The 20,274-nt window shown below is 42.3% G+C and overlaps 4 protein-coding genes across 12 annotated transcripts in view; 1 reads left to right on the forward strand and 3 right to left on the reverse strand.

Annotated features, from left to right (window-relative positions):
* tacc2 (transforming, acidic coiled-coil containing protein 2) overlaps positions 1–6,062 on the reverse strand; it is a 47,586-nt gene extending 41,524 nt beyond the window's left edge. For 7 of the 9 annotated variants that reach the window (XM_020603229.1, XM_020603171.1, XM_020603220.1 and 4 more), the window contains exons 1-2: positions 5,779–6,062; positions 2,269–2,337 (exon numbers count right to left, since the gene is read on the reverse strand). In XM_020603229.1, the coding sequence (XP_020458885.1) occupies positions 2,269–2,337; positions 5,779–5,889 (180 nt within the window). In that variant the 5' untranslated portion in view covers positions 5,890–6,062. Of the gene's footprint in view, positions 1–2,268; positions 2,338–4,727; positions 4,997–5,778 lie in introns of those variants that run through there. The other 2 variants (XM_020603211.1, XM_020603190.1) reach the window with 2 other exon arrangements.
* Positions 6,063–7,511: 1,449 nt separating this feature from the next.
* Positions 7,512–11,015, reverse strand: nsmce4a (NSE4 homolog A, SMC5-SMC6 complex component). The gene is given in 12 exon segments (XM_020597202.1): positions 7,512–7,781; positions 7,904–7,989; positions 8,092–8,140; positions 8,227–8,321; positions 8,432–8,522; positions 8,675–8,774; positions 9,063–9,157; positions 9,159–9,212; positions 9,783–9,913; positions 10,241–10,321; positions 10,415–10,643; positions 10,731–11,015. Coding segments are annotated over 11 exon segments (1,047 nt in total). The 5' UTR covers positions 10,620–10,643; positions 10,731–11,015; the 3' UTR covers positions 7,512–7,721.
* A 3,899-nt stretch (positions 11,016–14,914) lies between these two features.
* LOC109959416 (coiled-coil domain-containing protein 177-like) lies at positions 14,915–17,353 on the forward strand. Its single transcript, XM_020598760.1, has 2 exons — positions 14,915–16,355; positions 17,289–17,353. The coding sequence occupies exon 1, from the start codon at positions 14,934–14,936 to the stop codon at positions 15,495–15,497; it is 564 nt and encodes a 187-aa protein (XP_020454416.1). The 5' UTR covers positions 14,915–14,933; the 3' UTR covers positions 15,498–16,355; positions 17,289–17,353.
* On the reverse strand, positions 16,838–20,237 carry LOC109959411 (zinc transporter ZIP9). Its single transcript, XM_020598747.1, has 7 exons — positions 19,432–20,237; positions 19,035–19,140; positions 18,560–18,727; positions 18,403–18,471; positions 17,917–18,002; positions 17,673–17,807; positions 16,838–17,545 (listed from the first exon to the last, which is right to left on the reverse strand). Exons 1-7 carry the CDS (start codon positions 19,525–19,527, stop codon positions 17,285–17,287), a joined length of 921 nt encoding a protein of 306 aa, XP_020454403.1. The 5' UTR covers positions 19,528–20,237; the 3' UTR covers positions 16,838–17,284.
* Between the last annotated feature and the right edge of the window lie 37 nt (positions 20,238–20,274).

Consider the following 20,274-nt stretch of genomic DNA (forward strand, 5'->3'; position numbering starts at 1 on the left):
ACTCACTGTCACCCATTCAGGTATAACCTGAGATGCATAAGTGCAGGGAAAGAAATGTTCATTTGCACAGACATACAAATATGCAGATATACCACAAGCCCATGCATGCAAAGCTAAAGCCAGAAAGAATTAGGTTATTTTTAAATATAATCCTGGTAAAGTTGTTTTTAAAAGAACCCTGATCATACGTTTGGTAAAAACAAATGCATAAAAATTATAAAAATAAAAAAAATAAAAGATAAGAGAACCACAGAGAGAAAGACACTGAAGCCATAAAAGCACTGCTGCATATAAACCAAGCCTGTGATCTCCCAGTGTTATTTTCTCTTATAATGTTTCATGATCAGTTTGTTTTCTTTAAATTCTTTTACACCTTCTTAACATTCAAGCAGACATGAGTTTTATCATGAGATGCTATGTGTTGATATGTGTTTGGTTTCCTGTTTCCTGCCTGAACTCACTCACCTTGTCAGAGTGGAAACTGTGAATCTCTCCACTGATATCAACTTCAGACAGGATGACGAGGACCAGCAACAGCTAGCAAAGCATGCTCAAGTTCACACTAACACCTATTCACCATATTCCTGGTCCTTTAAGATGTCATTGGTGGGGACACTGTACAATGTGTCAGCTCAGTGAGATGGAAAAGGCCTTGTTTCAACTAGTTTGACCTCCATGTAGAAAGCGCTGTCTGTTATTAATTAACTCACAGGAACAAAACAGAAAGCAAGCTGAGGTTGCTTGGAAACTGCTCCTCGTCTAATCATGAGTAAGAGCACATTAATTCAATATGTCAGTGCCCATGTGCTAACAAAACTTCAATGTTTTACACATCACTGTTGTAAACAGAGAAAAAGAAATAAAGCACAAACACTTTTAAGTCACAAACAGAGACATTGAACAGAATCAACACAGCTGCTCTTTCTATCCAGGCCACTCTCCTGAGTGAAATAATACCCCTCTTTCCTTTGATTCCACACCCTACAAGTTTCCTGCCCTGCATCTGTGTTGTACTTACCCAGCTGTGTGCTTTGAAGTGCTGAAGGTGACTACAGTGCGGTGCAGCTCCTCTGCTACCCTTCTACCTTGCTCACTGAACAGGAAGCCTCTGCAGGGCTCTGTGTTTTGAACGGGGCAGACAACGACACAAACATGCTGCTACACATGCTGCTGACACTCCCTCTCCTGTGCCGACTCAGCTAACTTCCTCTTTACCTCCTCTCCTCTCCACTGTCCTGTCCTGTTCTCTGCTGCTGCCACTCCCGTTAAATTAGCACGAGCCTCCTCTGTTTCTTGCAGTGTAGGTGTGTGTGGTGTCTAGAAACACTATACTACCACACTGACAAACACAGTGCCTACTCCTGAGACTTGACTGAGTGCTGAGAATTCTCCTCCCCCCCTCTCATGTAAACTCTTTCCACTCAGCTTTCTTCTCTTCCTCTCCCGTCCTCCTTCTCTCTCTATCCTTCCTCTCTTTTGTTTGCTCCGTCCTTCCCTAGCCACCTCCGCTCTTGCCTCACTGCTGCATCTTCTGGTTGGTTGTACTGACAGACTGACACTGCCTCTGCAGGTGAATGCTGGGAATTAGGCCAAAGGTCGTGCCTGTAGTGACCCCCTACGAGAGGATCAGGTTAAAGTCCAAGAAGCTTTGGTTAGCCTACATACACACATGGGTCCTTGTCAAAAACACATCTTCCTCCACTATAAAAGCTCCTTATTGTTACTACAGTGTGACATTACTGCCAACATCTTCACTACAAACATAGACATATCAGTTTTTCCTTACCAGTGTTACTCTTGACTGGGTCTCAGGTGAGAAACACCACATCAGTACACTGAATATTTTCAGCTGGATAGTGTAAACTGGGGTGTCTCCTGTTGCTGGATATTAGTAGTAATCTAAGGTTTGGGACCCTACATAGTTTTATCTTCCTGAAAAACCAACAGACACACTGTGGGATAAATATACAACATACTTAACCCAGGGCATAAAACCGGATAAGGGTAGTAAAGAGCATCACTTGCTGTCACAAGGAACTACAAGTTTCCAGACATTTTCCCATGTCATGCCCATTTAACTATGATATCAATGATAATAAAAATGAAATAAAAAAACACACAAAACATCTATATGACCAAACAAATGTCACCTGATGATTGAAATCTTTTCGTTTTCACAATGATGTAGTTTGAGGAATTTCTGGGCACTATAACAAATCAGGAGGAGTATTTTTAAAATGGCATGCTCAATGTGAAAAGACACAGTACCTGCATGGAGTCGTTTTGATTTTCCTGGGGTGGAAAGAGAACAACATTTTCTGAGGCGCCCTCTTCTGGCTGTAATAGGGAATGAAAGCATCCATTCATCTTTATGGGAGAAACCCACAGTACGTGCCTAGCAGGAGTGTTATGCTCTAACACACTGAAAACAAACCACCATTGTGTTTTGAGGCAAAAATAACAATGGCAAATCCTACTGTGCAATCACATCCAATGAGATCCAGTGTGCATGGTTTGTATTTCTATAGCTCAGGAGGCAAATGTTTGTCAGGATAATCCCAGATTCTGCTACTGAGGTACATCAGTAGCACAGATGACAGTAATACATGTGACTGAGGTACCTCACATATAGAAATGACAATGCTGTTTTGCAGCTACAAAAAATGGATTATTCAACAAAACTAATGTCACAAACTGCAAAGTGGAAGCTGAAAGCATACACACTGGCCTTCCATCCTTCATGGGAATGATAGGTTTTAGAAGCAGCTTGGAGCAGTAAATATTTTGTATGGCATGGCAGAAACATCTAATATTTATTTTTTATCTCTGCTTCCTACCAGTTAAACCGCAGAAAAAATCAAAGCTAGCAGTTAGTAATTGTACCAGTAGGTGTTAGTTTTGTTAGTTGTGCACTAAAGTTGCACACGAAAGACGTCAAGGCATATATAGCAGCATGGGAGCAGCAAGTAGCAATCTCAACCATCCAGTGCCAGTGAGTTTGCCCTTACCAACACCTCCGGTGTGCTGCTGATGTTCCCCATTGTTCAGCCAGCTGCAGGGCCACAACTGCCCAGACCAACCAAGTCTCACATCAACTGGCTGTAAAACACTAGCACAGAAGGGCTATCAGCATACAGCCGTTCTCAGGTTCAAGAAAGAAAGTGAACAGGGGAGATGCCGTTCCTCACTGGTCACAGACTCATGCTCTGCAGGATTAAAGGTCTTTGGTATGAGGTTGAATTAGCAGGGAGAGAGAGAAAGGCCATGTGATGTAAGACCTCCCTCCTGGACCAAAGTGCAGGTTTTATCTTTGCTCAAGTGGACTTCAAAGCTGGAAAACCGGCATCCTTGATGACAAAATAATCATACAGTTATAAAAGTAGATTCCCAGATATGAGATACATTTAAATGCTACAGAAAGAAGTTACTATGACCTGCAATAAGAACAGCTATGCCTGCAGTCTGTCACTTTGTGCCTGTGTATGTGATGCGGAGTGACTGTAGCTTACTGACACAGTGACCGAGGCTGGGTAATCCTGTCAGTGAATCTCTATGGGGTAAACAACCGACTGCGGTGTCTCATGTCTCCTAGCTCAGTCTATTCATGAACATAACGTAAGGTAAGGTCCAAGCTTTTAAAATTTTCCAGACATATCTCTCATCTAATTTGCCATCACTATAAGCCATATGTTTTAGAAAAACACTGAAGATACTGCAATGGCAGCAGCTTTTAACAACAGATTGATTTTATATCAAATACAGATAGCACCATTTTCATAACTTTATCAAAACAACAATTGTTTTCTTTCTATGTACTATAGCAGAGCAGTAAACATGCCATTGACTGGCCATTTGTGCATTACTCATGTGGCTATGGTAGCTGTGTGTTTAGTCAGAAAACACTGACTTGAATATGCAAGAATTTATAAATAGAGATGTGCCCTGTGCACTGCTGTTAGACTTATACTTCCAGTCTTGTGCACAATGTTTTCCATGCACATTTCAATTGCAAACAAATGTAGAGGCTGTATATTTTGGTTATGAACCATTAAATCGTGGTTTGAATTATTGTTTATTTTCTCATTGCTGTTTTTATTGTGTGGATTTATGTTGATGCCAAAAATAAACAGCTGTATTTCTCCTTCTGTTATGTGGTGTGGCAGCTCCTCTGCCATGCCAGCCTGCCTGCTATTTGGGGTGTAATTTCAGCCCCCACATTGTGGATGAGTGTGCACTTGAACAGGCAGCGACGTTTCAGGGCTTTGTGGCAGCACAGAAAGCACTGGGGGGAAGTCACATGATTAAACTGTTGCCAGGTCTCTTCTCAACTGTCCATCACTCAACATGAAGCATCTTTGTTTAGATGAGGTTACTGTTTCCTGTCCCCATACTCGACTCTTCCACTGACACAAAAACCCAACATGAACAATACCTTCTAACAAAACTGAGTGCTGTATTTCTAATAGAATTTTTAACATAATACAATATAGTATTTCTCAGATAGTAATCTAATTCAGCAAGTCAAGAGACTGAGTTGTGGTTTAATCAATAGATACAGTGAAATCACTACATCAGTTGAGATATTAATAAAACCAAAGCTTTAAGAGTCCCCGACCTGTCTCCTTTTCCCTTCATTTACTGACCAACATATTTGCCCTCCTTCATTTAAAGGACTACTATATACCAAACAAATAATCCAAAATCTGTACCAATCAGAAATTACTCACCACAGCAAACAAGAGACTTTTCCACAAGCAGTGTCTGCTTCAAGCTTTTAAAGCCCTCCAATCTGTGTTTACTGTCAGGCTTAAGGCTCGTGTTTGCTTCTGTCTTCTCTTCTGAGTAGCCTCAGTCTCTCTGTCGCTATTTTTGTAATGCATGCTGAGCGGGAGGAAAGGACAGAGGACAGGGACAGAAGCGGGGACAGGACTGAGGGGAAGAAACCAAACTTGAGCCGGGGAAGCCATGTCTGCTTAGGGTGGTAGTGGTGGGGGCCACCTGCTCTGACAGGCTCAGGAGACCTGACAGTCAGCTGGAGGTACAACACTGTAAACAAACCAACATGCTAGATGGACAGGAGGACAAGGTGTCAGACATCCTAGTTCCCCGACTGATCGTGTAAAAAGCTGTAAATCCTGTAATTATTTTCATCCTAATTGTCTCCGAACCTTTTACACTTTAGTACAGTGATGCTGTTTCACTGCTTCCGATTTTCTCTTCAGTACAGTGATGCTGTTTCACTGCTTCCATCCACTATGTCTCTATAGCTTTGCGAGGACAGCAGCTGAAACAAACGCACAAACCTGCTTGTGACAAAGCCATCAGCAGCAAGAATAATAAAGCAACTGTCCACTCAGGAGCCACATTTACAGATACTGACTACAGGGTTTTGAAATGTATTCTGAATCATATAATCTGCCATCACCACAGGCCTTCATCAGCTGAGTGCCCAGTTTGTGGAGACAGCAAGTGTAATAAATAACAGCTCCGTCCTGATAGCTCTCTCTGCTACAATCAGCATCATCCTCTCACTTCTCTACTCCACTCCTCATCCTCTGCTCTCCATCCACAGTGTTTTCCCCACTGACGCCACCCCCCTCCAACCCTAAAGTACACCTTCTCTCTCTCTCTCTCTGCCTTTGCCTGAGTAAACACTTGGCTCTTGAACAGTAAAATGTATTCCATTTACTCCTGCACTCTCCCTCTGCTCAGTCACACAGGCATTGGCACTACACTGCAGACAGCCTCTGTTCAGCACACTCCCTCTCCTCTGTTTACCTGGCTGCGTGAGATTCCAATGCAGCTCCCCATCTTGTATTCCATGTCCTCCTCTGGTGAAGTGACTCTGGCACTACACGGCCGGCAGAGCACCTTTCTGCAGAACTGCATCGTTATCACTCAGACTCAGCATTGCCAAAGCAGGCAGATCTCTGCTGGAGCTACAGTGAGCGTGTGCACGCCTGCGCGTCTAAATGTGTTTGCCTCAGTGACTAATAAATGCTCTCCACTGCCTTGCCCATGGGGCTCCCGTGACATACATTTTGAAGCCATTGTTATATAAGAATTTACCTTACAAAGGAATCCAACCTAATGACATGAGTGAGGGGGGAAAGGGAGCTACTCTCTCCAGCTATGGAGCTTAGCCTCACATCACCACATGGGTGAGCAAACTGAAGCACTGCTTTGGAGGGAAAACATAGAGAAGAAGAGATGGGAGGCAGCAAAAAATGTGCCTTTCTCTTTAAGAAACTCAGAAATAGAAACGATGACGGCAGCACATCACTTCAACAAGCCATGATGATATCAGTGTGTTCACCCAATTAAATTTGATCATAGTGAAGTTCACTCAGTCCAAATAGAAACATGGATCCTGATAGTATATGTTATACCACAGGTCTGAGTTTGACGACCCACAGGGGTCTATCCATATTGTTGGAACTTTAGAATTCCCTCTACCTGTTTTGACATCATCAAGGGCCAAAAAATAATGAAACTACTGGCTAATCTACACCACAGCACTGCACCTTACACAAACAGAACAAGTTGATTAGTGGAAGAGCAGCAGATACAGTAGCAGAAGAGGTTTCAAGAGCACAGTGCGGCGTAAGGCAGCTACACACAAACAGGTCAGTTAAAGGTGGTGTTGTACTGGACCACATTATATTTAGAGAGGGCTCTATGTTTGTGTCCTCCCCAGCAACATACATGAGAGGTTCAGAATATTAGGAACACCTCTGAATTTAATGTAGTCCAGTAAGTATATGACTTCAATAATGGGCAAATAATTGAATTTATACATTAGATGACAATTTCACCAAAAACTAGAACATTTTGAGCTTCATTAACACAGATGTTAAGGCGAAGGTGTTGCATTGAATTACATACAATTGTACAGGTGTACCTAATTAAGTGGCCAGTGAGTGTATATTATTGCAAAAATGACTCAGCTAGATGGAGGCAGAGAGACAACAGACCATCACTGCTTTAAAGAGATGAAGGTCAATCTCAAACCTTTCGAAACAACCTTAAAGTTTCTTCAAGTGCAGCCGCAAAAACCATCAAACATGATCACAAAGGCTGCTTGAGGACAGAAGACCAAACATCACCTAGAGAAGTTCATCAGGATTTCCAGTCTCAGAAATCACCAGTTAAAGGCGCCTCAGATCAGAGCCCACATCAACGCTTCAGTTGAAGTAGCAGACATATCCCCACAACACCAACTCCGTGGAGGAGACCATGTCAATCGGGCCTTCAGGGTTGAATTATTGCAAAGAAATCATAACAGAGGGAGATTAATAAAGTTTTGGTGTGTATATAAATGAAGAGCACCAGTAAACCCAGGTTTTAACTTTTCAGCATTCACTAATTCTTATATTGTTATAAAACGTGTTAAGGACAAAATATCAGAAACATACACAATAAACTATGTTGACACTTTTAAAGAATAAAAACTGATGTCATTGTTAAACACCTATTTACACATGCTATATATACATTTAAAAAACATCACCAGCTTTTACATTTGCCTTTATTATTTACACTCATAAAAACAGTAAAAGTATTAAAACTATCTACAGTAGAAAAATTTCCCTGCCTTGTCACTATGACAAGAGTTTACAAGTAACTCTGCTTTTAGAGATAAAAAAAAAAGAAAAAAATAACAATACAACTAAAATCAATGTTTATAATTCAAGCTGATGAAAAATGGTGCCATCCGTCATTCAATGTTGTGTGTTTGGATGAATCATTGCGTCTCTGATGTCAAAAGCATCAATAAGCTCCTGAAAAAGAACAAACAGAATAATAAAATTATGACCAGACACACAAAACTATTTTGTTTTTTTATTATAAGTCTTGTATTGTAGCTAGATTTAGTCCTGTGTTCAGGCCAAAACCTACTGACCTTCCACGTCTTCGGGCTGATAGAGATGATGCACTGTTTACGACTGGTCGATCCTCCAGCTTCCACCTCCCCCTCCTCTACAGGTGCTGTGACATAAAAAAAAAAATAAAAAAAATACAGCACAGACCAAAAAATTCACCTAAATTTTTTTTTTTTCAGAATAACCTAACAATGTGACATCTTCTCACCTATACAAGGTAATTTGGCACTATCCAGATACATCCGTGCCCAACCATCCTGAAACACAAACATTATCACACGATTAAGACTCACTAAAGTGCAGACAAGGTCAGTATAAAAACACTTTAGCACAGGCAGCTCACCCTGATGAGAAAAGACGTGTGGAAAATGTTCTCTACTGTCCGGGAAAACGAGTTGGGGTCAATGACAAACTCGTAGTAATATATTGGTGATTCTGCTGTGAACGGAGCAGACACACAATAGCCCATGACAGATTTACAATATATTCAAAACTATATACAATGATGAATTTTCATATACAGTATGTGAGGTTAACTTAAAACCCACGATCATCTTGGTAGTAACGTTTCAGGTGTCCCAGGACCCTTTCCACCTCTTTCTCTGTCGCTTCTTGATGAGACTCTTCCATTTTCTTCAGCTGCAAAATAACATTATTGTGATGCAGCAAGTATCTTGGATATCAAAACATTTTCTTAATTATCTGACACATTAGTCCTTCTGGTATCTGCTTCCAAAGGCATTTACATTACATGTAGACAAGTAGAGCCATAAAAGTATAAGCAGAGCTACCTGAGTAGGCATTATCCTTTTGGCTTCCTTGGTGGGTGCTTTCCTTTGCCGCTCTATCCTTTGCTTTGGAGGAGGAGGCTCTGCATGGAAGGAACCCATCCTGGTAAAAGGAGCCACAGGATTGAAGAAGTCAGAGATAGAAAATACTGCTGGGGAATAATAATAAACTAGGAAAAATGTGATCATTTACCTGAAAACAATAGTAATAACAAACCCATTTTAACAGTTTTTAAATTGTAGGCTTAATGTGCACCCTCTCTGATCTTTCAGTGTTGAATTTGATTAATAATATGTAGTTTATTGGGGACACTACAGCACCATGACTGTGCCTTTTTACAAACAAATGCACTTAAGTGAAAGCTGGCACAGAAAGTGCTGAGGCACTCACATGTAGTGGAAGGAGGGTGCTGTACTGAAACAGCACTCTGCTTTCCTGGCCACTCTGTGCCAGGCATCCTGTGGCAGGTAGCCGTCAGCTCCACCCCCATTCTGCTGCATCCTCCCCATCTTCTAGGCGATTAAGACCCATGAAGGACAGCTGTCAGACAGGCAGAGACATGTCCGCATAAGCAATGCAATGTAGGAAGCCCTGGTGCTTGCAAAAGTATTACAATTTTCTACATTATATAGGATTATATATTTATTATGTTGCTATTTTTTCTCTTTTGGTTTCAACAGCCAATAAAATAATTTAATACTGTAATAATTTAAGACTGCAAGACACTGGGATTATTCAAGAAACTGACATTTAGGTAAGATCCTTAAGGGGTTCTCCATTACGATACAATGCTTATTTTTGGTTACTGTAGTTGGAAAGTTGTTTTTTTTTTTGTCTTAAATGATACATAGCACCTGTGTTATGTATTTACACAGCAGATATAACTGCTTCTGTTCAGTTAAATGAATGGGGGAGCATTTCCATCTGGTATACATCATCTACAGTAGTGCGACTTCAGATCTTCATTCTAGTCACAAGACACTTTCCCCTGTCACTGGGCCACCTTAGTAGTGCACATCTGTGTTCCTCAACCAATGCTCTCTATATGCAGTTTCACTGTGATATGTTATGCATGCAGGCATTTTGTGCACAGATAATATCAATATTCACCAGATGCTCAGCAAAAGCAGTGGGGTCAAAAGCGGTGCCCTCAACAAACAGTTGGCTGGCTTTCTCCTTTCCCAGGTCTGTAGCCACAACAAGAAGCTGGGCATCCAGAGCCGCTTCCCTCGCCTGCCGAACTACAAGGAAAAACAGTGAACTCAAACTGACCAGACTACAGGTGGCTGATATGTTGTCCAAAAATAGTTATCTGAACAGCACTGAAGAGCTACGGCACAGACGAAATTAAACTAAACTAGGTTCAAGGGCATTATGCCAAGTACACAACGTTCATTATTGGTTTAGTCTCCGGTACTTATGGAAATAACCAAGATTTAGAAAATCACCTTTTAAGAATTTGCTCTGATTGAGATCTTTTATGCGTAGCACTATAGCTCACCATGAGACTACTGAATACACAACCCTGCAGCCCAAATTCAAAACTTCTGTGACTGTATCACACCTACCATCTTTAAACAGCTTGTTTGCCTGTTCTAAAACCTCTGTGAGTTTGTTGTTAGAAGGACTCAGCATATCTTCTCGATTCTCTAAAACATATAAAAGACAAAAAGGTCAGACATCAGAGACTTGTCAACAAACAACAACATCAGTTGCCAGCTCATCCCATCTCTTCATCTTACGTTGCACTGAGTTGATGAGGTCTCTGTACTTGCTCCGGATTTCTCTCCTGAGGCTCGGGTCACCCTCGTCGTCCTGCAGGTCAGCTGGGCCGAAGGCACCGTCTCCATCATCCCCGTCATTTTGCTGCTGCTCTCCTCTCCCTCGGCCTGCATAGCCATTCTGCCGGGGAGCCTCGTTGTCGCCACTGGTTCTGACTCTCTTCATGGCTACTTAGTGAGTGAATTGTGCCTTATAATAAGGAAACACGCTGACATTAACAGGTCAAACAACGTTGTAAACAACTGGTTTCTGTTAATGTTAAAGCTGATTATCTACCTTCTGAAAACAATTCTTGAAGACTAAATAGCCCATACAGATGATGTGATTCGGGATAAAGTTGTCCACTGTTTCTAATTTTACAGCGACAAACATTCGCCGGTTTACAAAGTTTAGCCAAGGACGTCGAAAAAGTCAAGATAATAATCCGCTACTCCATCGCATGTTCAAAGTCGGTCAAGCACAAAATGTCCCATGTATCAGGTAACGTAAAAGACGAATAGCGCAATGTGATTAGGATTATATCACATTAACGTAAACGACTGCTTAACGGTATTCATACTTGATGTGATTATGATTATACCACATTAACGTAAAACGACTGCTTAACGGTATTCATACTTAACGTTAGCGTTATCTCTAAAGCTAACGTAATATTAAAGCTAAGCGGAGCACTGCGAACAACATTCGATTGCAGCTAAATTATCTAAGCAAAACAGAAAACATTGCTCCGCTAACACCATAGAAACAAACTTCTGCCGGGTCACCAGCGCAAACACGGAAATTCTGAACAGTTTACAATCTCGTCTGAGCCAACGGTAGCCGATGCTAGCTAGCAAAATCAGTTGTGCTAGTAACTTGGTTGAACATTAAAACCATGAATCTATTAAAAACCTCAGACTCTCTGTCTTAGCCACCCTAAAGGTGAACGTATTATATGCTCTGCTTCTTAAGTGAATCTATGAGGTTTTTTTTTCCTTTCAACTTCAACAAGTTACCTGTGTAGCAAACAGATGCAGGACGCGCCGGAGCATTTCACTAATCTGGAAGACGAAGAAGTTAGCTTTGCATTGCTCTTTTCCTATTCAAAAGGAAACCAAAAGTGAAATGTAGAATTCTTCAACAACAATAATAAGTGTTGTTTTACTTTAATAAAAAAATCTGAATGCAATAAAAGTACAGAAGAGCAAGGAATAAAGAAAATAACTTTCAGTAAGATAACCACTGCATCCAGTCACAGAACGACTATCAGGTCAAAGTTCAAAGTGTTTATTTGTCATATGCACAGTTAGGAAACGTGTTTCCCTGTACAATGAAATTCTTACTTTGCCATCCACATGAATGCCACAAAATACAAATGAAATATAAAGTAGATAAATAAGTAACACAAAATGATGCAGCTGTAGAAGTTGCAAAGGATCCTAGGCGACATGCCAAACCTCCTCAGCCTCCCCAGGAAGTACAGCCGCTGTTGGGCCTTCTTGACCAGCTGTGTGGTGTTAAGTGTCCAGGTGAGGTCCTCATTGATGTGGACACCCAGGTATTTGAAGCTGCTCACCCTCTCCACTTCGATCCCCTGGATGAACAGTGGCCGATGAGGTCTCCTCTCCTTCATGCTCACTATCATCTCCTTCGTCTTGTTCGTGTTGAGCCTGAGATTATTGTCCTTGCACCATGACACCAGACCTGCCACCTCCTATCAACCAACCACTCACTCACTCACTCATGGTTTGTGGAACATAAAACAAAGGCACCCTTCGTGCTCAAGTTAAACACACTAAATATACCGGGAGCCACAAGGCCGCACTTACAGAGTTTCAAAGCTGTGAAAAACCACAGCTCTCTCCATTCATTGCTATTGGGGATTTCATTCACTGCAGAGGCTCTGACAAAACAACCCAATGCAGCAAAAGGTTTGATCTGCTTAAACTTTTGCAGCACCATATGGTGACATCATCCAGCAAAGGCACTGCGTTAAACACAGCAGACTACTCCTAGCCCTCTAACCTACTAAGCAGGTTTGAGCCTACTGCTTGATGCACTGTCAGATATTTAAAACAATTTATTTTATTTCAGAGAGTGAATAAATGACAGAGGAGAAGGATAAAGGTTGCAACAGTGGAAACAAAAACAATAAAAAATACAATATAATCATTGTTAATATAGGTCTATTACAATTGATAAGCTAAGCATTCAGTTATTCCACTGGATAGATTGTCATAAATAGCTTGTGTTAAAATTTACTGTGTGATGGTTATCACATACTACTACTGCTACTGTGTTTATCAGATTGACTACATAGGCAAGTCTGTCCATACATGTGAAAAGCTGCATGCTTGTAATAATTGTATTTACTATATTTATTTATTTATGGCAACCCTGTGAGGTTTCAAATTTATTATTATTACTAATATTATTAATTCTATATCTTGAAAATATTGGATGGCCGATCGTCTGACGAATGTGAAACCAACTTCAGGGCGATAGTGAAAACACGTTGACCGGTAGATGGCGCACTAGTAATTGTGTAGAAGTATCTGGGCGCGAGAGAGCCGCTCTTTGTTTTATTTTCTTTGTTTGTTGTCATAGTAACCAGAAGCGCCCCTGTGTCAGTGCAAGCCGTCTAGCACGAGCTGTTGCTGTTAAAAGGCTTATTTTTATGCTTCTTTACAATGGCACAATACAAGTGGTTAGTTTTGTTGTTAAACGTTTTATGTGTTTATTTTCTCTTGTATTAAAAGAAGGTAAAACATGTTTACTTGAACGTAGAGAGTACTGCAGCTTAAAATAATTGCATAACAGGTAAGTTGCACTTAACTTTAAAATAAAGCTTTAAAGCTTAAAAAATGTAAAACTGTTCCCTTTTGGTTTCTCTAAACTATTTGTCACTATGGCCTTTGATTTCCTGTTTATCAATACATTGCTTATTACATTTTAACTTATTAAACGTGTTCATTACGCTTTGTAATACGCTACATGTAGGCTTCATGTGGCAAAGTATAGCTAATGTATTAGGCTGCTTGATAAATTCTAAGTCATAGTTGGCTACTAGCAAAAATTTAGATTAACTATTACATTCTACTGTGCTATATTTTATTCAAAGATTTTTTTTTTAGATTTGTAAAGCTAAATAAATCTGTCTTTAAATATGACAAAGAAACATTTCCATCCTCGATTTTCCTATGTGTCATTTTACAGCTGAGCCTGAGACAGTGACAGGAGATTTAGGGCAGATTTCCTGGAAAGACGCAGTAGTAATCCCTTAATGACCTCTCGGAATGTGCAGGAGCACAGGGGACAAGAGCGAGTTTGAGTACTTAATTTTTGCATTCAGGTAATGTAACTGTTATTTTATCATGGGGGAGCTAAGGTCCACATCTTCTGTGCTTTGTTTGGACCTGAATAACCTTAACTCGGCCGAAGCAGAGAGGAGTCGATATGTTTTAACGAGCCCACGCTCACTGCATTCTTGTGCACGGCTCGGCATCAAACCTGTTCAACTTCTGGTTAAATCACTAAGCGAGCTGATTGCAGAACAGCGTGATGTGCCCTTTGAGACGGTGCAAGTTATACATGAGTCCTACAAAAGGGAGAGAACGAAGCTTTTACAAATGTGCCAAAAGGAGAGGGAGAGGATTATCCAGGCGGCTGGGGACAAGTGGCCAGACAGTGATAAAATCTCAGGCCTGGAAGAGGTGCCTGTAACCAAACTGAACAACCACTCAGTGGAGAGTCAGACAACAGGGTCTAACCCATATGCAGATCTCTGCCTTAAAGGGGAATCTGTGAGCAGGTCCTCATGTTCTGCTACTGGTAACAGAGATGCAGACAGGGGTACAGTCTGCAGCGACTTCAGACACTCCCCAAATACCCAGATGAAACTTGAGAGGCTCACCAAGGACATCAACAAAGAGATGTGTGTCACACTGTCAGAGAGAGACAGGAAGATAACAGCTCTCATGCTGGTGAAGCAGCAGGAGGAGCAGGCTTGCCTGAAGCTCTGTCAGCAGGAGGAACAGGAACGACAGGAGCCCCACAGGCATAAGGAGGCCCAGTGGGCTCAGTATGAGAAAAAGAGAAGGAAGAAGCTGAAGCAGAGTAAGCAATGCTGGCACGAGGAGCTGGAGGCTCACCAGAGGCTGAAGGAACATCAGCAGAAAGGGAAAGTGAGACAAGTCAAGCAGAAGGTGCTGCTGCAAGAAGACCACAGGAGGAGGGAGAAAGAAGAGGTGGAGGCACAACACAGAGAAAAGATAGAGGCTGCACAGAAAGAAGCAGAGAGACGCAAACACTACCAAGATAAGCTGCTGAGAGAGAAGAACGAGGTGGACAAAAGGAATCAAGAGAAGGAGAGGCAGGTAGCAGTAGACAGAGAGCAGAAGGCCAAGAGGAGCAAAGTGTTGCAGGATAAAAAGGAAAGGAAGAGGCTGCAGGAGCAAAATCACAGGGAAAAAAAAGCTGAAAAAGCAGGTAGATCAACAGATGGAGGAAGCAGAGGCACAGAAGAGGAGCACTCTCAAACAGAAGCTGCAACACTCCTGCAAGAAACATGCCCAGGCTGTAGACGCACAGTTAAGGGAGTTGCAGGGGCAGGCAGCCCAAGAGGAGGAGCAGATTCAGAGAGTCCAGCTGAGGGCTAAGCTGCAAAGCATCCAGCAGCTCGCAAGCAAACAGATCCTGGTCCAACTCAGCCAGCATCGCATGGAGAGAGCTGCCCTGTACGCTTCAGCCCGGCACAGGAACCGAGCTCAGCAGACACAGCAACACAACAAACACAGACAGATCTCCCACCAGAGGCTCAGAGAGAAGCTGCAGAGAGAGGAGGAGGCAATGAGGAAGGTCAGAGAAAGCTACATCTCTATGAAGGACTGGAGGAGGGAGAGACTGCGGCAACAACAAGAGCAGATACAGGAAGAGGCACAGAGGCTGGCTCGGGCCTCCTTTCACATGAGAGAGAGAGTGAGAGAGCAGACACACAGTCGGACCTTTGATCAGATGGCTCTGGAAGCTCAGCTGACTGCCACCATGAGCAGCATGAAACTATGAAAGAAATGACTTCTGACATCAGAAAGACTCTTCACATGAGCGCTTCCTCTCAGACATAAATGCAATGCTTGCATCAGCTGATGTGCTCATCCAGAGCTGCTTAGACGAGGACTTGCAGTTAAAATAAGTGACAGTTCTAAAAACAATACAGAAAAACATAGCTCATATCAGCAATTTAAAAATGTAGAGGATATGCCACACAAGTATGTGAACACGTTATAACCAGCTGCTGCTGGAGGGGGAAGCCAGGACTAAAATACACAGGGCTAAACGTTTCTAGCCAAAAGGGGCCTATGTAGATTAACAGATGTCATTTTTTCTGGGTGTAATGACTCACAAAGTTACAGTCGTATTGGATAGAACTGCATAGTTTGAGTCCATAGGATTGTGCCATATATTTTCCATTTTCTAAGTTAAAAGGTTTTAACTTTATAAAAGTTTGTAATGAAACTGTAGAGCCCTGCCTGACCTTAAGGTGATCTCCCATCAGGGTAACAAACACTGTGCAGTGCTTTACAACAGTGGTTTCTAACAATTTTTGGAATGTGACCTCATAAAATTAAGCAACATCTTGTTGTGACCCCTCATGTCAGGTTGCATTTGTCTAAGAGCTGTAAACAGTTTAACACATGCATTGAATCAAGCTGTTTGTACTGCATGAGCCAACATGACACAATATAGCATAACAGCCCTGTGCTGCTGGTGAGATAGGGATTAGATGAGTGACCAAGAGGAAGTCAGGGGGCAGGAGAAAAGATACCTTCTGCCTCCCTGAATGGAGGGAGAGAGGTCACGAAGGCTACACGGAGGAGGATGAAAGGGAACAAGACAGGGAGCAGAAGACCCTAGATGATTGAGGTGTTTTATAAGTTTATAGTACTTAATTGTGTTTTATTAATAAATCATATTTTAAAGTGTAACCTGTCATAATTCTGATATTTTGTTTCTATATCTGTATTTAACTTTGGCATGGATTTGCTTAGCACATCTACCTATGTCCAGCTGTAAGACAGGTGCAGCATGATGCATTAAACATAAATTAGCATTAGTTTACCTCTGCAATCAAAAACATGTTCAGTGGGGAAAAGTATAGAGTAAAACAATAAGCAATTGAACAGGGCATCAGAACACGAGCAGACACGGTTCTGTTTACCATGTCTGTACACTAAAGAATCACCTGAGAGAAAAGCAGGAGGCATCATTGATAAATAGAGAAGCTGAATTCTTAAATATAAATTCAATGAAGTAGCTGTGATTAGAAGAACCCACTTGGTAACTGCAGATTTTTACAGCACCTGCTGTAGCCACCCCACAAAAACTTCACATCCTGTGCATTGGTAAATTGTACTATTCTGTGTTTAATGACATGACAAAAATTCACAACCTAGATCTCTAATTGTCTGGGTAGTAGACAGCATGAAATGATTTGTTTGTTCCTATAAATCTGTATCAAGTTACTGGGATTTCACCACTGAACTTGGCTTGTCCCCTCAGAGAGCCTTGGCAACAAACTGTGTCCTTTTTGCTTTCTTGGAATGAAACTCAGTCTCCTAAGGGGCAACATATTAGTTATCAAATTTTTTATACCCACTGGAAAGTTCTTGATACATAAACAATAGCTCAAAGGAACTTTTCACCGATATCAAAACACAGCAAGGCACATTTTATCTGCCCCATCATTGACGTTACACTGTTCAGTACTTTAGACAGGTGCTCAGCTTTCTTTTCAGGTGTGGCAGCAGAGCACTGTGCTTTGCAATTAACTTAAAACCCCTGACATTCCTTCCTCAGTCGTCACTGAGCCAAAGAGCCAGCACCATTGGGAGCCCGACCCCCAGGATGAGAGTGGCGCTCTCCAGAAACCCCAGGTAGTGTAGCTGGTGGGTCTCTGCTCCAGTGTGCTGCTGGAGGTCTGAGGAGGGTTGGCCTGTCCTGCTGCTGCTGATCTCTGGAAGAACATGCACTGTGGCTACATAGAGGAAAGTCCCGGCTGAGAGGAGCATCCCCACACCTGTTGCACTAAGCTGATTGTGAGATGAACTGCCAGACTGCGCGCGCACACACACACACACACACACACACACACCAGATCAAATAATACAGAATTGAAGTGGTATAATCACTGACATCATCTTATATTTGACAGACCCTAAATGGTAGTCTGTGATTTCTTACTGAATGGATGATGAAGTAAGAGGCGATAGCTACTATAGGTGATGCAGCTGAAAAAGCCAGTAAATGTTCCTGAATGTTCTTCTTTTCAAGGCCTGCGTGCATCAGAAAGGAGACCAAGCCAAAAGCAGCAGGTGCCTGTAGGAGATGAGTAAGATCGTCAGGACTTTTTATCAGCACTATTACATCTCATTCGTGATCAGCACTGTTGTGTATTTGATTGAAACGTCCTTTCGGGGAGCCTCACCTTGTGTAGAATAACTGCTAAAAAGACTATGACTTGCACTGTCACTTGACCCGAGGCCACAGCGGCACCCAGAGCAAATCCATCAGCTATGTATATGCAAAGAAAAATCTTGTTAATGGTGGCACTGTCTACTTGTTCAACTGATGTTTGTGCTTCAGCGGATTGCATATCACATCAAACTGATGGAAGAGTCTTGTTTGTGTCCATTTTTGCCACACTGCATGGCAAATTTCCCACCTGGGATAATACATCTGAAGTTAGTCTGAACCGAGCTGAAGCCCCCAGGTTATGCTAAGGAGTCAGCAAAATGAAGTAATTTGAAACACAAAAATGAACCAATGAAATAATCACGAGGACATTAATAACTCCAGCGCTTTGTTGGGAACTTTCCATGTGTGTGGTCTGAAATTCTTTGAAACATATAGTGTAAACTGGGCAAACACAAGTAAACAGAAATGTATGGTAAATGTTTTGTTGCGTATGTACCTGCAGCGTGAATAACCAGCCCCAGAGTTGCTGTGATGCCGACTCTATTAGACAAACAAGTTGCTTGATCTGAAACGAGACATTGAAGATGTTGCGGTCACAAATGTTTGTAAAGTAGACAATCTACATAACGCAGCCGAGGGTTCTCTCAACTTGCCCCGCATGGAAAGGTAGCTTCCGATCTGATCCACTACAAACATGAAGATGAACCCAAGAGTTAAAGCCACCCCGATGAAAAAGCGAGGTGGTGAAGGACCTCTCTCTGTCAACGTATTTGTCTCGCTGGCATTCAGACCAGATGGTGCATCAGAGGAGCAGGAGGACACTGCAGAGAGAAGATGAAGGCCAGGATATGCTTTTGATCAAATCCACATAAAAGACACTGAGGCACAGATGCACACATCACATTTAGATTACTGAGCTGCTTTTATCCCCATGTGCTTCATCATTCTTTTCAGATAGCTACAAACACCGGTGTACATTTCGTGGGTACACCTGTGGTACACACTTGCCTACTGATCAGACTTTCTGATCAGTAGGCAAGACACTCAGGATGCATACAGAGCTACATGAGTATGACCCCAGTTCATTTTCATGTTGCCATTTGGGCATGGGTAAGACACCCTGCTCACCTCTCCATGACTCTTCCAGTAAGCCCACTCCCTCTGGGATGGTGATGGCCAGTGCTGTCCCGCACAGGAGTCCTGCCCCCAGGATGGAGACGAAGCGAAGGCTTCGCTAGAAATCAACACGTTTTCAGTGGATCAGCGGGTCTCATCTGACAGACAACACAGCTGGAGATTTCTCAGATATTCATAATAAGCAATAGTCCTGCGAGCTGGCTCAGTACTGTAATAGTACTGTATACAGAAACAAAGATGTCCAAGTCACGGAGGGAAAGATAAAACACCGCAGATTAAAATTAAGTTTGATGCCATTACTCAACTATTTTGCCTCGTGACTGAATAATCTAATGAGTGTTCGCCCATTTCATGGAGGACATCAAAATAAGAAAAAACTCAAACTTACCTCAGAAAGTGTGAACAACAGTGGAATGAATCCAAGTAAAAAACAACCGACAAACATCGCAACCGATAATAAAGTAACAGCCAGGCCCCCGTCCATGACGACTTTGTCTGACACACGCGGTGAAGTGAGTCGAGTTGCCAGTAGCTTGTGCTAGATTTTAGAGTTCGGTGTTAGTGAAAGCTCAGCGTCTTGTTCTCACGGTGTCGCTGTGTTTCATTAACAGCTGCCATTCTGCTCTTCCACGTCCGCGCCTCTGTCTCCCTGCGCTGTTGCACGCAACAGGATTTCCCTCCTCAGCAGCTGGAGCAGCGGCGCCTGCTGTCGGGCTCTGAGAACTGCCCCACCCCTCGGGTTAGCCCTCGGCCCTCCCATCATCTGCCTCCATTGTCTTTCCCCCCTAAAACACACGGCCTACGCCAGCCACCAGAAGTGTTACCTCTGCCATCACTCATCCATGCAGTTTAATTTAAGTCAGTGGGTAACAACATCTGGTTCGGCCCCCAAAAAGAGGCCTCTGGTCACATAAAACCGAGTAGTTGCAAGATGGTTAACAGGACAAAAACAATTCTACTACAGCATTCCCCCCCCTCAAGCTTCGTGTTTCTTTTAGCGAATTATTCCACCTCTTCATGATTCATAAACAAGATTGCGGAAAGGTGTTTACAATCAAGAGACATACCAACCAGATTAGAGGGGTCATAAGTGGGCAATTTGTGTGCCAAATTAATTCTCCATGCTATCATCAGGGAGGGAGTGGCCTGAGTTTGAATTGCGCTTACACTATAGATCATAATTGACACTTGAAGGTTTGCTCAAAGTAAATACGGCTGGTTTTTGACTCTT

The sequence above is a fragment of the Monopterus albus genome, unplaced genomic scaffold (assembly GCF_001952655.1).
Source record: "Monopterus albus unplaced genomic scaffold, M_albus_1.0 scaffold3.1, whole genome shotgun sequence".
Classification (NCBI taxonomy): domain Eukaryota; kingdom Metazoa; phylum Chordata; class Actinopteri; order Synbranchiformes; family Synbranchidae; genus Monopterus; species Monopterus albus.

Excerpts from the sequence above, each read along its gene's own strand:
- LOC109959416 (XM_020598760.1), top strand. The coding sequence starts at position 14,934 with ATGGAGGAAGCAGAGGCACAGAAGAGGAGCACTCTCAAACAGAAGCTG.
- LOC109959411 (XM_020598747.1), bottom strand. The coding sequence starts at position 19,527 with ATGGACGGGGGCCTGGCTGTTACTTTATTATCGGTTGCGATGTTTGTC. Across the intron at positions 18,472-18,559 it reads AAGCTACCTTTCCATGCGGG|ATCAAGCAACTTGTTTGTCT; the intron begins GCAAGTTGAGAG and ends GTCTCGTTTCAG. Across the intron at positions 17,546-17,672 it reads CTTACTTCATCATCCATTCA|TCTGGCAGTTCATCTCACAA; the intron begins GTAAGAAATCAC and ends GTGCGCGCGCAG.